The sequence below is a fragment of the Mesitornis unicolor genome, unplaced genomic scaffold, assembly GCF_000695765.1.
Source record: "Mesitornis unicolor isolate BGI_N332 unplaced genomic scaffold, ASM69576v1 scaffold41085, whole genome shotgun sequence".
In the NCBI taxonomy this organism is placed as follows: domain Eukaryota; kingdom Metazoa; phylum Chordata; class Aves; order Mesitornithiformes; family Mesitornithidae; genus Mesitornis; species Mesitornis unicolor.
In genome coordinates, this window is record NW_010188272.1 from 5163 (window position 1) to 24275 (window position 19113).

At 38.9% G+C, this 19113-nt stretch overlaps 1 protein-coding gene across 1 annotated transcript; it reads right to left on the minus strand.

Annotated features, from left to right (window-relative positions):
* Window positions 1–7900: 7900 nt before the first annotated feature.
* On the minus strand, window positions 7901–15622 carry MARCH5 (membrane-associated ring finger (C3HC4) 5; the record flags this gene model as incomplete). The annotated part of the gene is made up of 5 exons (XM_010185702.1): window positions 7901–8282; window positions 9445–9611; window positions 10037–10220; window positions 13358–13488; window positions 15420–15622. Coding segments are annotated over 5 exons (802 nt in total), but the record flags the coding sequence as incomplete, so codon positions are not given.
* Between the last annotated feature and the right edge of the window lie 3491 nt (window positions 15623–19113).

Sequence of the window (19113 nt, forward strand, 5' to 3'; positions counted from 1 at the left end):
CAGAGGGCACCCTGTGCCCTTACGCCTTTGACTCTGCAGCACGGCTCCTGGGCCTTTCCCATGTCTTAGGAGTACTGGGCTTGGCTTCCCTCCCAGCAGGAGAGAGGTATCACTGCCAGCCTGGCTCCAGGACAGAACAATGACTTTCAGGTCAGCCCTAAGCTCTGTAGTTGCCCAGTGCCCAAAGAACAGACCCCTGGTGCAGGTGTGCAATAATCTGGCACCATCTCAGGTCTGCAGATCCCTTTTTTCGTACGTACCATTAAATAAGAGTAAGGGAAAGAGGGTCTCAGCCCAGCTCTGAGCTTTTCCCAGCAGTCCTTACTTCTGTTCTGCCACTGGAGCTGGGAGCAAGTGACCCCTGCAGCCTGGGGGAGCTGCGAGCATCAAGGGGTGGTCAGGGCCCAGGACAGGAGCATCTGCTGTGGAGGCAACTGAGCCTGAAGGCAGAGCGTCACCCAAAAGAATCACACTGGCATCCAGCAATCGCGTGGAAAGTAGGAATGGGCAAGGTGCAGTGCAATTTGTATTATCAGGTGGTTTATCTATGGCTTGTTCCACCACAAAGTTGTTCTGTCTCCATCTGCTCATCCAGCCAAGTCCACACCTGGGCTGTGTAACTGCAACTTGAACCAGCTGCAGTTTAATCTGCAAGAACATCCAGCTGTGACAAATCTGTCCGATACGCTCGAGACGCCCCACTCCTCCATTGGGACTGGCACTTCATGTTGTCAAGCGGTTGTTTTGTTTCTATAGATGGAAAAGGGAATTTGTTTGTAGGACTTGTGGGACAGAAAAACCAGACTGCACAGACAAAAGCAATCCTGCAGGCCCTGCCTGTAGCATCCTTCACACTTCGGTCACCACCTGATTTCGTTCTGTCCAGCGGTTCTTCACACCCGCTAGCTTTTGAGCATGCACTGCTGTCTCCACGGTGGCCGTAACTCTGGTATCTCCCTTTAGTCTTAGTATCAGTATTGAGCAAAAAAGCAGATTTTGTTTTGTGTGTTTGCGTGGTGGGGTGGTATAAACTGATGGTATGTTCCTTTTTAATGATATTTAGTATTTTAAAAGACAAAATTACCCATGTGCATTACTCAAGACATAGCACCAAGTCCACCTGTTACTAGCACTACCTTCACCTGTTACTAGTACCAGCGTTTAACTTCACTGAATGCTCTCCCCATCCTTCTGCTTCTTTATCTAATGGACAGGGAACATTAAGTCTTGTTCCTGTATTTTGGTGGTGATGCTGTACAGTTCCTACGCAAGTCAATTAGTAAAGAAAGAGACCTGACTTTCAAAGTGGGTTGTTACAGAAAAAAGATATTTTTAGGCCATCTAATTACATCTCAAAAATGCAATTATAAGGAAAGAATCTGCTTTGGGAATGCAGGAAATGTTAGGATGCAAAAATACACCACTTGCTTTTGGAGTCTGTTTGCCATGTGCCATATATTGTGGTGCATATTTGAGTTATCCTAATTACATTTCAGTATATTTATTTGCTCTCTGACTGGAGCAGAACCGCCACATACTGAATTCAGCGCGCTTATGCCCTTTGTGCCTTTCCTGCGGCGTGCAGTATCACAAGCCTTGTTCTTTTAAAACCAGAACAGCACCAAAATAAAACTAAAAACCACCATCCAAGCTGCACATCACGGCTGATGTACAGATACCTTCTCTTGGTCATGTTCAAATGCACGTAAATGTGTTTTAACATTGGCTCAGGGGCTGCCATTCATAAGAATGCGTTAGGTGCAAGAACAGGATTACATGGCTTCCCAGACGATGATTATGCAGCTGCCAAAAGGGATGAATTCAAGTATTACACAATGCTTTTTAAAACACTTTGTTAATTTGCTCCTGAGGAATATCCAGATGCAACTAATTACCCTGTAATGAGGCTCCTAAAGCTGACCATCTGACAGGCTTCTGGAGGTGGCCAGCTTATTATTCAGAATGATTTGTTTTGACTCTCTTTAAACTCTTCATGTGTGGATGCCATAAATGGTTGTACTCCTTAATGATGAGACACTCCAAGGGAGGTTTATGGGATTTAATTAACGTGGTAACAAGGACAAACAGGATAACTATGGAAGACGCGTTCTGCTTGGCAATTGCAGGTTTGCAAATAGTCACTTATAAAACATCTGAATGCCAGCTGCAGTAAATACACACTTTGGCCACCATTTGGACAGCAAGAAGCTAATAGATGCATCTCATGCTGTTTTGGGAGGTGCCTGCAGTGTTGTTTCCCATTCTAGCAAGCTCCTATAATTATACTACTTGCAACTGCAGTTTTCCACGCAGGGATTTTCCCTTGTCTTGGTTGAAGAGAGGCACAAAGAGCTCAGTGCTCCAGGCCCGTGGGACTGACCTCTGCAGAGGTTGTATTGAGATTCATGCTCAGATCTTTGAGGAGACACGGTGATCCCTGACATCTGGGACAATTTCCATGGTGTGTTGCTGGAACCATCTCTAAAATACCTCCCCATATTCCAAGAGTAAAGCTGTTTCATGTTTTTCTTGGTCCTAGTCTGCAATTAGAAAAAAATATTTTCGTGGGCTGCCCATGACTCCACTCTGCAAGTGTTACATAAAAGGATTCCAGCACATAGCGCATGTGACTCAGCTCAGCAAGAACGGAAACGCTTTCACTTTTACAAAGGAAAACAGGACAACTCTGTTCATAAAGAACCTAGAGCTGAAGAGAGAAACGCAAGCACCGCTACTTTTGAAATAACTCGTGAACTTACTCCCTTGGTTAGTTTGCATTTCTGCTCATCTTTGACATGAGATGGGAAAAGAAGCCTGAAAGAAAAGCGGCGTGTGACTTCAACACACAGCATAATTCTGTGTCTGTGATAGGAGACGGGGCTTGGCAATGTGGGAAGGTCAGCTGCGTTGCATGGTATTCAATTCACACCAAGTTGAAAGCACTTTCAACAAGCACCTTGAAATGTAACAACACTCTGGGCTAAAGAACCCTACAGATAAAAGCTACCATTGCTTTTTCAAAATAAACCACCAACGGAACAAAAAAACCACATTTCTTTGCAATTAAAAGGTACCAAAGAATTTAAGAAAAAAAATGAAACCTTTGTTTAACGAAGTTCAGACTGAGTTGTCCTTACAGGCTAGCAATAATTTTCTATGCCCCTCTCAGCAGTCAAAAGAACTGATATTGTGTTAGTTACGAGAAACCCCACTAGCCATCCTAGCTTGGAACTGAGGGAATCCGGTGCAAGGCTCAGATTCAGTATGTCAAAGTGGCATTTGTTCTACCTCTGAAATGATCTTCAGTTAAGTCTTTATTCCTCCAGTCCCTCCATACCCCCAAAGGCTTCAATCATATAACTTGTGTTCCATAAAACTTCTGCAATGCTTCTCATCTAAAGGGAGTTATAATGTTATGTGTATTTAACCAACATCTGTCTTGGATTAAAATAAAATAATAAATCACTGAAGTGAAGTGCAAATATACGAGAAATGCGAGACGTTGCTCTTGCACTGTGGTCTTGTTGTCTGAAACAAAGTAACGCTGCAAACTATGGTAACAAACTTGGAATGACCTATGGGATCTTAACCTGGAACTGCACAAGGACCGTAAGGCTGTAGAGATTTTCTTCTGTCAAGTTAATCAAACACTTCTGAACCAGCTACCATTTTGCTACAGAAAACACAAAACCACTCTTGATTGTCATAAAACTGTTACTGGTTCTGTGCTCTGATGTATTCTACTTTCTGTGTGTGAGAAGTATCTGGAAAACTGGTAGGGGAAGGCTCTTCCAGAGGTAGTGAGCAGGGAGTATTAGCTTCTTGTAATGATTCACAGCAGAGCAGTGACAGTTACTCACAAAGCAGTCCTTAGACACACAGTAACTATGCAGAGCAGCACGTCTATTTATCAGCTCCCTTTAGCTGCAGCAAAGCGGTACCGAGTTGTAGTAAGAGTGGAAGAGGGGTTGAAAAATTCAGAACACCCAAACCATCAAGCTCTGAGCACTGTATCACAGCGTGGTCTGAAGCTTGAACTGAGTTGCACAGTTTGTTGGATGTTTTGTTTTGGGTTTTTTTTAAACAAGCACAGTATTTCCTACAGAGGCCCACTGCTCAGGCAATTGCTTTTCCATGGCTTAGTCATCCAGCATTAAATGAGGTGCCTGCAAGATATGTTTTGACAGGTGCTGCTGAGCTGTTTGGTTGAGGTAGTTTCAAGTCATGTCTGCTGTTTGCTTTTAGTGGTTCTGGAATGGAATTTTTCTCCTGAACTGCTCAGTACAGTACAACCAGAAATAACTGCTTCATCACAAGACTCAGAGGTGCAAAAGCAATTAAATATCCAGAGCAGGCAAATAACTAACTGGCAAGAATGGGCAAGGAGGCCACACATGTTCAAACCTTCTTGAGGTACAGAAGCCATGATCTGAGATAGTTCATCCCTGCTTACAGGACTTTTTTTTCCCCCCCACTCGCAGTATTAGTTTCTTTGCACACATCTTGTAACTGTTGCTTTTCTAGAAAGTGAGCTGTATTACTTAAGCTCTTGCATGTGGCCTTGAAGTGAATTAATAAAGCCTACCCTAGACTTCCATAAATTAGTAAAGCAAGAAGAATTCAGCAGCAGTTACCTACTAGAAAAGAATTCCAAAACCAGAGCTGTCAGTGAAACTGGCATTTGTACTTCACAATGGGAAGCAAGAATTGTTAGCACTGTATTTCTTTTGAGAACAGATAACTTGACTGTACTCAGTGATGCGTTAAACAAATTTGATCCTCGTTCCTCAAAACAGAAAACCCAAATAGGAAGTGGCGTGAACTTGGAACATTAAATATAGGGTTTGCAAAAGCAAGATTACTGGTGCAACAGTAAATGGATCCATGACCTTTGTAGTTCTACGAGTTCTCTCCATCAGTAAAACCACTGTGCAAACAGAGACATACTTGGCTGTGGTTAAAAACTTTTCTAAAAAGCAGCTAGTAAAAAGCTACTCCAAACAACCCTCAAACACTTACTCCATAAACTCACCCAAGTTCCACAGTAGGCATTTAAAAAAGGGGAATCCTCTCAGCTGCCACAACAAACACGCAGCTGAAATTCTAGTAAAAATTATGTCCTCAATTTAAACAGATAGTTGTGACTGAAGTCATCATACCTAAGCATATCGTTTCTTACAAGCACAGAACTACTCTAAATTCTGGAGAGGCCTTAAGTAGCTGCATGGTTGGATCCTTCTGATAACCAAAGGAGACAGCTAACCAGTGAGAAACAACTCCAGATGAGGAGGGAATTCATATACTTCAAACCAGGCAACTCGTGCAAATTGTCACAAAGAAAAGGTTTTGCAGGGGAAGGAGGATGAAGGAAAAAAACACCATTCAAACAAAAAAGCAGTGAACAGTGTAGTAGAGCTCCACCTAAATGGACAATCTCCTGTGTCTTTACCCAGTCATGGCTCAGATAATTTGAGCCTTTACGCTGATGTCATGGAGGCAGAGAAACCAAGTTACAGATAAGAAAGTACACTGAGAAGCGCCAGATAACATTTCATATTCCTTGTTCTGAAAGTAATGGGTCATAAATCAGCCATTAGTGGGAAAAAATACTTCCAACAGCCAGTATTCTCTTTCTCAATGAACAGGGATCAGTGTATTCCCCAAATTAATGCTGCGTTTCAGCCAACCCAGAGATCTGTAGGAACTCCCAGCCCCGGTTCTGTATTACCAGACATTGTTCATGTTGCAGCAGCTCTTTCGATTTAAGCGTTTGAGAAATGCATTCCCCTACATCATTTACTGAACACTGGAGGTGGGTGTGTGGTGTGGAGGGGAAGAGAAAAATGTAAATGCAGGTTTAAAGCTTCATAGTAGTTCTTCCTTCATTCCCAAGACATTTCTCTAGTCTATCAACTTGATTAGATAAATCCTTAGATATGCATTAAAACAAAACACATTTTTCACTCAGAAGTTTTGCCACAGGCTTTTGTTCAACTGACAAAATACACTGGGGAGTGTAAAAAATATTTATTCGACCTAATTCAACGTAACTATAATTTGCAATACTTCAATCCAAGATTTACAACAGAACAACGACCTTCTGCCACTCAGGTGAAATAATTTTATAATCCATACAGTACTTTTATATTTGTATTTTTACAATAGCTTTAACTTCCAAAGGAGACAATGAGCTTTCCTATGGAACAAGTTTCAAACCCAGCAATTTGCATCATTCAATTATATATGAGACTTTAAAAAACAGTAATAAACTGGTTGGAAATATATACAGTGAAGACCACTGAAAAGCTGTGTTCTCAAAACGAAGAATTCCATAAGAAATATGTATAATATTGGTTCAAGACTATCTTACAGAAAGCAGCAACTTTCAGAGGTTGCTGCTCTATTTAGAGTTCGATATAAAAGTGAGCCCACTAAGACAAATATAATCAGCAGACTTACAAGATTATGAGTTAACGCTGGTTACAGCAGGAACCTCACCAGTATTTGACATTGATTGAATGTATCATTTTCAATACCTGTATAGTTTCTGAATACTAGTTGGCCATTATATACACTTTTGTACAGTTCTAAAATATTACATCTCGGTAATTAACATCCTATAGAAAAGGTACCATATTTAAGTTTCTCTAACATACATTATTGCAGTCAAATATGAAGTCCATTCTGCACTTACTTCATTTCTGGTGAAAAGAAATATTTACTTATGAACACTTCCACTAGAAGATTTTTTTAAACCTTTCCCCATGCATTTGACATACTGATATGAACAAGGAAAAAACAGCTGGAGAAAACCAAAGAAATTGTTGTTAAGGAAAAACTTCAAGTACTAGATCTAGGTTAGCTCTGGTATGGATATTAAATGGGCATATTATGTTGGTCAAAATTTAACTTCACAAAACAGTTAATTTCTGTTGAAATTAAGTTTATAAATACATCAAATAACTGAAGTGCTAATGCCTCCCTCAGCTTGCTACTTTGAATATATTGTAACAATAAAGCTTATTGTATAAACAAACTCAGTTTATTACACATTTGAGATTTATCCTTTAGTCCCTTACAGAATGGAGCCAAGCTGTCTTTGGGGTGTCCCCCTGCTGATATGTACCATGCTCAGATAAGGTACCCAAAATGTAGTGTCGTGCCCTTCCAGCCAATCCTTCCTTCCAGCAGAGCCAAGTTATGCACCCAGCTCTGGAAGTTCAGAAGGGCGCCCTCATCCATCAGTTTAAATGTAGCTTTAGCGTCAAATGTAGTTTCCTCACCCTTCTACTGCTCTTTGTCCTTGTAGGGGCATTCACATAATCAAGAGGAACATGGAAACTAAACCAGTGCTCTAATACTTAGCTACAAAATAAACAACTGGAATTTACTTCCCCCCTTGTAATTGTTTTACTGTGGAGGAAAAAATGCTATCCAGCACCAGTAACAAAACAGTACAAGAGCCATGAGAAAATAACACCAGGCACTGCAGAAGATACGACAGGATACAACAAAAATTATCAGTAATAAGACAGTCACCTGGAAGCCATGCTAATCTGAACACCTAGCACTTAGGTGGCTACAGCTGACACACAAGTCCGCTAGAGACTGACCCATCTTCTGCTTTCTCTGACCAATCGTTTGATTATTTTACACTCCCTGTTTGATACCAGCAAAAACCAAGGAAATCTTTATTGACTGATGTCCACAATTACATTTCCTTGGTAATGACTCACGTTTTCTTTCTTAAAAAATAAAAATAAAAAAATTCCCTTCATTGTGTGAAATGCTGAACTGAACGACAGCCTGGGTATAAAAACATGTGCAGAAGAGACATTTGGTATAGCCTACATTAACTCCGTAATTTAAAATATTCTGGTTCTGTAGTTTGGTTTTTCTTCCATTCAGCATATTGGCTCAAAGAAAATTCAGAAGCCTGTTCCCCAACAGAACACCCAAAAATAATGAAAGCCAAGTCACATTCTTAGGTACAGTACTTGCTGAAAGGACTTTCTCTGCCACAGGACAGTGCTTTATTATATTTAGAAGAGAAAAAAAAGGAGCAGCAACTTATCACAATTCTCCACTACTGTGCAATAACAATGGAACCAATACAACATGAAAACCTGTCAGGTGAGACTGCTGGACATCTGGAGATCACAGCCTTATGCTCCTTCTTGCTCAGGATAATTTAAAATTTTGCGGTGAGCTTGGCGCAAATATTGCTGCTGTTTGAAGTAAACCTTAAAAGCTCCTTTTATAGCAACAAAAGCAATGCCGCCCTGAAATAAAAAGACATCTTGAAAACCTGCACAGTTCAGTGTCATATCATTGCAAATGCTATTTTAAAAAGATTCTGGCCAATGATGATCGGTTTTCCCGTCATACAGTATTTTCCTTTGAAGTTTAGCTAATTAGGACAATTCCAAATTAGTATCTCAAAGTTTTCTATCACAATGCACTATTACAGAGATTAATTTTACTTAAAGGGATTACATACTGCATCTATAAAACCTTTTGAAAGCTTTTATTTGCTTGGAAGTCTGACAAATACTCTAAAAAATAATCAAAATAGAACCTATTTAAAGAGCACAGTAAAATGCAGATATGTATCTGCTTTCCTCCCTTCTCTGAATATATACTATACATGGCATAAAGAATACTGCTAGTTACCATTCTATAATCAGTGTGGAAAAGGCCACTTGTCAAAAGCAAGTGCCAAGGGTAATAAAATCTGACTTCTGTAAAACAAACTTTTTTTTCCATAAAGTTTTACAACATACTTATCTCAAACCTTCAAAATAAGGAGGCACAAGGAAGCTGTGAGTCTGCATGAACAGTTATAATACCAATGTTTCTTCCATATGGAAGAGAAGGGCGCATAAAAATGTTGGAATTGAAAATGGGGGCTGAAGTGGCAGCCAGATAACCAGGGAGGTTATTAATAAAGAAAGGTCTTTCCTCTCTTTGTCCTTCCCCCTCCATTCAACTTCTATGGAGATTTCATTTTTCTTTTCTTATTTTAATAAGTAAGAAAGGGATTGTCTTAAAGAATTAGTAAACAAAAGCCAGTATGAAAAGGTTGATAACATAAACCCCAGTCTTCCCTTGCACAGATTGTTCTTAGAAGATGCTGGTTCCTCATCTTCATTATCACCCTTAATGACTGCTAAGGTCTACCTAGTACAGTACCAGATCCAAGTTTCAGCCTTGTCTTGAACTGAGATTAGTTTCAGTCATAAGGACAAAGTCTCTCACACGTATAGTTCTTGTTCACTGCCAAGATAGGCAAACTTAAAAAAACCCCAAACCCTTCCCTGAATCAAATGCCACTCCTAAGTTCTGTATCAATTTATGTTCCTTTTTACTTTTCCTCCCTCTCCCCACAACACTTCATATTCCCATATTAGAACTGTTTATGAAACAAACAATACTGAATCTTACCAAGATTGTCCTTTGTAAATTTGAGTTAACGCTGCTGAACATCAGCTTGCCAACTATTGTGGCGATTGTAGGGGAAACAAGAGCTCCACACAGAATACGGGTAGCAGAGACGTGATCTGCTAAAGGGTTGGCCTCTGCTGGGATACGAGGAACGGGACATCCAATGCCTACAGGAGGAAAGTAGGGAAGAAAGGGTTGCAGAGCCACTACCTCAAACAGAACACAACACTATCGGTGCCTACCCCCCACTCCATTACACATCTATAGCCCAATTACTTTTTGAGAACTATCCCTCTTCTCAGTGAATATTCTGTTGCCATTAAATGGCTGTATTCATTTTTACTTTCAAATAAGACCCATGACTCAGTAGCTTGTTTTGTTACTAAGGTGTTAACTGAAACCATGCTCCTGCTCCTCTTGCCCCACCTTTCTCACTAGGTACGATACACACACAATCTAAATTGACTGAATTTAAAACAGACGGAAGGTGTTAGTCACCTTCTTTTAAGAATGGCAAAAACTACTTGCCTATCCCCATCTCCTAAAGGCACAAGTCCAAGCTTGATATTTCCTTGAAATTTAATTACATTACCTGGAAAGATGCTGTTCAAAATCTGTAGCTTATTCGAGTATTTGCGCCACAGCCTGAGCACGTAGTCCTCCCAGCGAATCATCTTGCCCAGTATTAGCATGACTGGGATAGTGGGAAGTCCAATCAAAAGAAATAAAGGATCGGCTCTCTCCATCACATCAAGACCTTCTTTGTGACCCACAACCTGGCAAATATGCATATTGTTGACAAACATAACAGAGGCCACAACTGAACAAAGAATATAACTTTTTAAAAGTCTAATTTGTTTGGAGCTGCCTGCACATTTTAAGTTAAAGAAAAGAGAATACTGTATTACCTAAGATACTCAGTTTTCTCTTTGCATCCTTGGTTGCTTATCAAGTGTAATGCAGGTGAGCTACCAGCCCTAGTTTGCAATCAATTAATCTTGCAGAGAGTTGTAACACAATTCCTTGCCATCGAGAAAAGTTTAATGAGCTTCTGTGTAAGTAAAAGCCTAAAAATCTGAAACATCAGAATAGCAGGCTTTCCAGAATGCACAGAATTTACAATTTTGGAATTATTAATCCTACACTCAGAAATTGATTAGATACTACTTTTTAAAAGGATAGATAGCAAGTATCTCAGGATGTTTTAATTAAAATTTGTTATTTAGGAATAACTTATGCAACAGAGATCACAGCATTAACAAGTTTGCTTCTCTAGACAATGCACACATGGTTAGTGCTGTAATTTTAAAGGACAGTCATTACTGATGCGTCTAAACCTTTCCTCTGGCACATAAAAAAAACAATCAGACTTTGCAGTTTATAAAACGTACATACTGGAACTGCAACAGAACACTGCCTTATGTTTTCCTAAAAAGTAAATACTTTTTATTTAAAAGAAGTAACTCTAATAGGGCTGAGGACAAAACAAACAAAGAAAGGAAGTTAAGGTGGCAGATAGCCTCCAGAGTTGTCTCAATTTAAGAATTACTAAATGCTAGTGAAGTCCTTGAAGTGCTTCTGGAAAGAATGGGCTCTTTCGTTACTTCTTCTGTAAGAATCCAGGAAGACCAAACACAGTGAAATAATTATTACTACATTTGTCAGGCACTGGATTTCCTGATGTGTTTTCATTGACAACTACCTTTTCCCACAGATTCAAAAAGCTATCAAGTCTTCACTTGCACAAAATTTAGAATTAGAATTAGGTGGTAAGAGCATGCAACAATATCAAAATAATAATAAAAAAAACAACAAAACCCAGTACTTCTGGAATAGGTAATGTACCACGGTACCTTCAAACTGTACTTTTTAGCCTTGCTCTGAAAACCACTCCATTTTATTCTTCTAGAACAGGATGTTATATACCACAGCCTCTAAAAATAGGTATAACTAATACTGTTGCCCCCAAAAGATTATTCCTGCAAAAAATATTCAGCATTTGTCTTCCAGCTTCTTCACAATCTTCCACCCAAATTGTGATGTCTGATACTATCCTTTTTCTCCTTATAGGCCTTGTCCATCAAAAAAGCCTCAGCATCTTGTCTCTTCTGCTTTAGATTACTATTTCTGTTATAAGTTACCCTCTATGATTTGTTACTAACTTTGCTACCACTGGAGTCACAATATCAATTCTGCATTTATTTTTCTCCATCTGAAGTTTACCCTTTAAAAATGGCTTATGTGCTTCTCTGGCCCTTCAACTGAAGGAGTCTGAAAAGTAATAGGACACAAGTTGTATTAAACCTAGCAAATCTGGGATGGCAAAAGGGGTGGAACAGTTTCCCTCCACTCCCAGTTGAATCTCCTCCATTATAAGCAAAAATGAATTATTTTTTTTACGCAGAGTGCCATCCATATGATCAAACAATGTTAAATCAGAGGAAAATAGCTAATTCTTTATACCTGGGATTCGACCAGCTGTCTAAACTGACGTTCAGACAGATCCTCATTTCAAAAGCAAAGCAACTACAAAAAGGACCATTTACCTTTCTGTTTGGTTATGTAGTTCTAGAGAAGCTATAAAGGTCATTTAAGTTCCTACAGAGAAAGGCTTAGTGCAGGAGTGAGCAAGGACAGGTACATTTTACGGAGTCTAGTTGTAGTATTACAGATAGTTGCAATGTTTGTGTAAGGGCCACAAGAAGAACAAAACACCAGACAGGGAAATTGTTAAGTGTACCATTCTGCAATATGTAGACTCACTCACTGGAATGGAAAGCCATTATACATCACTTATGCAGCCGCTTTACCCTGGCCACACCGGTACCAGGGAGACTGCATCAACTTGTTTGGGCTCCACTTCAAGTGGCTGTCATATACATTTCTGCTTTGAGATAACGTGCGAACCCCAAACAGCACCCAATCTTGAGATGGAGTGAACTGTAGAACTGTGGGGCAGTATCACACAACTCTAGAAAAGAGTAGTGCCGTGGGACTTACATGGATACGGACTAGGATGCATATTTAAAATTAGAACGGTGTAGAGGAACACTTATTAGCATACAGATTTGTTAACTATATCTACAAGTGAATTAGCATCAGAAGTACTTTTATGCTTTCAGTCAAAACGCAGGTTATGGGCTTAATACAGGAATCAATAACTAAAACGGTAGCAAATGTCATTCTAATTGTACGATCTATGAAAACTCTTGTCTTGTAGTTGAACTTGGAAAGCTGTCAACCAGTCTTCCCATAGTCAAAAGTCTACCACCTGTCAACGTTATTTTTATATTTAAATAGCAAGTTCACAAGAACAGAACTAGGAAAAATAACTATTTTTTCCCTTTCAAATAACCTTACAGTCTGAAGTAATTAGAAGAACATACCCTTAGTTTGCAGTGTTTTGCATTTGTTGTTTACGAATGAATCGCACCATTCAGAGCATGCATTTTCTTTTAAACAATAAAAAAGTGGTAGGACTGAAAAATTCACCATGTCTCAACCCTTTGAATGTTACCAGCAAAATTCTTCTGCAGGTAAGAGATTAATTTCACATCTTTTCTGAAGAATTAGACTACCCATTATTAGTAGGTAGGTGATAATGGCACCTTTTCTATAAGAATAGAAGTGGTTTCACCAGCCCACCATACAAATGGCAGCCAGCTGCAGCAGTAGTGAATTTTGTTGGCTGCAGACCGAACCACAGTTGAACAAGCATACTTGGCTTTATATAGTATGTACAGTTAAAAATTAAAAGCTTTCTATGCATCCATCTTGAATTCACTTGTTAACTGCACTTGCTTTCAGCAGCCAAAGCATGTTGTAAGCCAAGGAAAGAGGAGTCTTAATTAACAGACTTTTTCTGTAGAAGCCTTGCTTTCAAAGCTGGTAAGAAGAGGGAACAGATGTGTACCTGCATCACCGTCACAGCTCCATATGTAACAGCTGTCCAGTATATAGAGCCCACCATTATTCCAGCTGCAGCAAATGGACATGCCTTTGAGATCAGTCGATCTGCAAGATCCAAAACGTAAACAACTGGACCTGTGATAAAGGAAAAGTAAGGTTTCAAGATATATATTTAAGCATACTGAAGAATGCTCTCAGTATCCATCACTGATAAGAAGGAATGAACTTGGCAAAATACAAGTCTGACATCCCACACACGCTGTTTAAATGAGAACATACAATTAAAAAGCTACTAAGCTAAACTTGCAACTTATTTCTACCTACCATTTTATTCACCTCAACATCTTCCTGAGAGATTAATATACTGGTTAGAGCACTGACTAATTCATCCACTGAAGCTGGCTGGCTTCCTTTGTCTGTGTTGAATCAGAATTGTTCTGTTGCTGAAACCATCTTAGGCTTTGTGGCTTTTTTATTTGTTAAATATTCTAGTTTTCAAAAGGAAGAAATACTATTTAGTTGTAATGCTCTTATCTATGACAGCTTCACTTGAGAATTCTGTCACTAAACTATCTGCCCTACAGTGAAAAGTAGCGCAGTCAATATGAAAGATTCCTTCTTCTGGAAGAGGTCGCATTCAACATTTTTAGAGGGCCACCTCTCAAATGTTGGAGGAAAAAACTCTCCTATTCAGGTTATTTAGTGCCTCTGACAACAACGCTTGAATAAAGTTTCATTGTTCTGTCTATGGACAAGTGTGCTTTCCAGACATCACCCCGACCAGCTCTGGGGAGGCAAACAAGGGCACATTTGCATCTTTTCTTAGACTGCAAGAGCACCAGCAAAGCAAAGGCCAGAAGTTGAAGTCCGAAATGTACGTATGGAAGTGAAAAACATCATCACCGTGATCAGATTGCACATCGCTTCCATAATTGTCAACAAATTCTACATATAGACTGTCCTCCTCCAGTTTACATGCACGAATAGTTCTTGTTAGCACCCTCCTACTTTTTCCACCAAAGCAATGAAAATATTAAAGCTGTTCTCAAAACCAGCCAATGGGCATTCTTCAAGTAGCTAATCCTTCACGTCTCTCATCACAGTTCACCCGCTCCAGCCATTCAGTCAGTCCTAAAGGGGAACACAAAGCACTGGATCTTGCCTTACACATCTTGGCAAGGCGATATGGCAACAGCAGAAGTCTAACACTAAAAGTATTAACAAATTGCACCTACTGATACTACTCATGAAAAACAGCAAACTACAGAATTAGGTATAGAATCTTGATAAAATACTAAGAAAAAACCAAAACAAAACAGGAACGAAGTAGTGAGAAAGGAGGACAAATGTGACTGTTTCTTTTAAAGTTATATTAAGGAAGAAGCAAGAAATTAAATATCACTGACAGACCCATTAAAGAAGGAAATATTGCTAATTTAACTATATGCAACATATTGTGCAGTGTCCTACTTGACTACTTCTGTAGACTTTGGAAGACCATCTCCAACTTTCTTCTTTCACCTTGACAAACAGAGCTAGAGCAGTGCCCAGCAACCACAGGTATTCTACCTCTTGAATAGAGGGCAATAGTGACTCAGAAACACCTCCCAGAGTAAAAGTATGTTTTTCAGATAATGCAACAGGTTGCTCAGGAAGGTTCTTCCCTCTGGATTTCCTTTCATGACAGTTACAAGTTGAGGGGGGGCAGGGGGAGAAGGGATGTGTTTATGTGCCAAGATGTGGCAGTTGCTGAAAGAAGTCACCCTCTGCTCAAGAAGAAAACAAAATCACATTAACCACGAATTAATTATAGGTCAATCACTTATAAGACATCAATATACCTAAATGGAACATATCAAGAATTTTCAGGAGGTATTTAACTAAGCCACCAAATAGCATACAAGCAGAATATAAAGTTGTTTCTTTCTGCCTGGAAAAGGGAACAGACAAGTTTTCAACAGAACTGATGCTCTGAGAACAAGAAAATGAGAAAAAAAAAAGGTAGGGACAATATAAAGAAACAACCCATTATAGTACGTTTAAAATGTAAATGATACATTTCTTACCTAGCTTTGGAAATACTATTAAATACTCTGCATTGCACTGAGGACAAGCAACTCTAGCAGTACTGTTTCCTCTTTGTTTTTCATCCACCCAGCGCTGCAGACAAGTCTGATGGACCCACTTCGTAGAGCCCCTGCACCTGCACGGTCTCACCCACTCTGCTGTCCGATCATCCTCATCGGTAGCAAAACAAACCCAGCAGCTTCTGTAATTACAGGAAGGAAAAAAGAAGGTATTTTTGGCTACTTTTATGTGCTTGAAATAAACTTTCACATGCAAAAGCATGTAGCTTTAGAAAACGTGCACCTCGAGGAGATGATGCTTGTTGCTTCATTCTTAATCACCAAAAATGTAAGTATTTTGTACCACAGTCTTGTTCTGGTATTAACATAGCATCACAGACAGCTAAACAACCGATTTTAATACATTCTGAATTACTAATTTAACTTCTAGATAATTTATGACTTAAAAAGCATTGAGACTGTAATTAAACTTCTGAATAATTCAACATATGAAAAATCCATGTATTTTAAAATGTATTATCTTCTACAGCAGACATTTTGGTAAGTTTTTAAAATTAAACAGAATACATCAATAATTCAATACAGTACTCTGTTAGTTGGGAAACTAACTCTGATCCACTTAAATGACAAAACTACACAAATGATACAACGTACCACAAAACAAACAGTATGTAATTATATTCAATTCATTCCCTCTCTTTGAAAAGAGAAATTACTTCATTCAGATAATTTATATTGTACAAAATCGATGTAAGTTACAAAGTACTTCAAAAACACTATTGTACCACTAGAGGAGGAAAATACACAATTATATACATGGGTATATAAAATTCAAGCATATTCATTCTATAAGGAATATGAAAACACAAGACTGACAGGCTATGTGACCTGACCTGACAAAAGCACAAATCCTCATAATTCCCAGATACCTGCTCTGACTAGGCCTGACCCTCGGCCACCTTACAACTTGCAAGAGACAGTAAAATACGGACCTAAACTAGGAAAATATCAGCTATGCTGACCCGAGAATTTAGGTTTTGCTGTGAAATAATTTGCTAATTCCCATATTGAAGACCTTGAAGTTTAGATAATAAGGATCTTACTAAAAATATAATCTGGCTAAATATATGTATTTAAAATTAATACTTTACAGAAGCCACTGCAATCATAGTTAAACCTTTAAAAAAAGTGTATGACCACAGAATCCCTATAATTTCCAAGATACAATCAGACATTACGCACTGACTGAAGTTTTGCAGCGCTATTTTGATGCAGAAGTTTTGTTCTCTTAACAATCTGAGTAACTTCATTAAGATGAGACAGTTAAAAGGCTTCTTATATGTCACCACTACAGACAGCAATCGAGACAGTAAGAAGCTGACCAATGCTCTGACACCACTAAACAAAATAATGTTAGGACTCAAGAATCGTGACTGCAGTTTCTATGAGGGGATGTTCCAGAGATTCATGATGCTTCTCCTCCCCCTCCCCTAGTATTTGTTGTCAGTTATAAACCTTCCTCCTAGCCTTTTAAAACTCTGCAATCGACTTTTTTCCTTGTTTCAGCTTCTCAACTACTCTTCACCTGTACTCCCGCTCCCCCTCATGATTTTTGTTTCAGTCTGCCCTTTCTGCACCCCATCTCTAACCAATGCAAGCACCTAGGAAGAGAAATGACAGTTCAGAAGTTCCCTTCAACTCCAGTCGTTTTGCCAGATTGTCGTACTCTCTTTTATGGAGAGCAGGGCTGAACAGTTGTCAGGAAACTTACTTACATTTATACCTGAACATAACACACTGAAGGTCTTTCCTCTGGACCCCATTAAAAAAAAAAAAAAGGAAAGAAAAAGAAACAGAACTTGTCCCTACTGAAAGCTTGTTAAGACAAAATTTAAAAAGGAAATTATATGCACAGCAAGGGCCAATCTCTTACTAGAGCCACAACAAAGATGCCTTTAAAAGGTCACTGTTTTCTCCCTAGCATGTCACTTGTAAACGGGTTAGGAGTTTTGGGGTTTTTTTTGTTTTTAACTCCTCTATGAGGAAAAAGAAGGGAAAACCTACAACAGAAAACTTGAATTTCATCAGGCTCAAACTTGAAGTAATGAAAAATATTGTTGTCTAACAGCTTCCTTCTAAGACCCCACTATTTTGCATAGTATTCTACTTGTAAACTGAAAATGTTTTTCAGAAGAATAACCATTTTATAGAAATAACCGTGCCTATAAAATATTTGCAAGAGATTCTTTTAAAGCACCAAATCCTTTCCAGATTTATATTGGTGGAAGCACACTGAAATTAAGTTGCAAGCGTGTAAGAACAGGATGTAGCCTGTAGCAAGTTATTACTGACATGGTTGTGAAAGGGAACGCAATTCGAGATGCAGATTCCAGGGAATACTGCAGAAAAAGCAATTTAATACTGAACAATAGATAAAACAAACATAACTGTCACGTCCACGTGCCCAGTTGTAAGTACAGTGCATATTATAGTAGGTACAGATGTAGATTTTTAACACTGGTGCTCTAAAACCAGAGCTGCATCAGCTTTCATTCAAGACGACTGTTCAGTTGGAAGACTGACATCCTGAATCACAACTGCAGTTTCTGCCACTCATCTCAATGGGAAGATAAAAGCAAAGTCTGACTTTGCTTCTTTCTGTCTTTTCCACAACATCTGCTTGGATCAGAATCGTCACATCATGCACTCCTGTAGCACCATCCCTTTTGTCACCTTCACGCTCCCAGTATGCGCCCATAGCAGTCCTGAATGAAAGGACGCATCAACCTTCCTAAGCAGGAGAGGAAAGATAGCCAAGCCCCAAGCTAGTTCAGAATCTCAATGAAAATTCTGAGACCACTACAGAGATTTGAAAGTATCATGAAGCGTGGCAGACATTTTGATTCAATGCACTTGATATCAAGGAGTTCTTAAGGAACATGAGTTCTTGCAATGTTTATTAATTTTCCATTTAAAGAAACCTTTACATTTATTGCAAGAACAAACAAGACAACACTACTGATAATTGTTCCTCTTCAACAGTTCTTTTCTGCATTATAGGTAAATGTTCACTCGTTCATCCCACATCCTATTTAGGTCTACAACTACTCTAAATTGATAGTTTAGATTTTGATTTTTAAACTAAAGGCTTCACAATAGAGCTAGTTCTAGGTCTGTGGGTGCCAGTAAGGTCAGATGCCACCACACCGCATAAGTGTAAAGTTTATTCAAATAATGACAGATTTAAACATGAACATAATCTTGCTACTTTGCAATTTTAACTAGTGAATTCATCCATGAATAATCTGTAGATTAAATTCTGTTCGAGTTTTCTGCTAAGAAGTAAAAAAAATATGCATCTTTTCTTTTAATTGCTTTATCTATTTTCTTGCTGGGCAATCATATCTGAAAACCTGAAAGACCCATGAAAAGAATAACAAAATCCTTTACAGACTTAAACCTTTAGCAAGTCATGAATAATGAACAGTAAATTCCCTGTATTCTGTCATCAGCTTTATCTCTTCCCATTGACAGCAGCTGTAGCAGAAAGGGCTAAATAAAAGCATTTCAAAACAAGTATCTCGGCTCTTGCCAGATTTTCCATTTTCTTGTACTGAATAAAATATGACCTTGATTCTTACCACTGAATCAGGTTGCTACTCGGATAACCTGA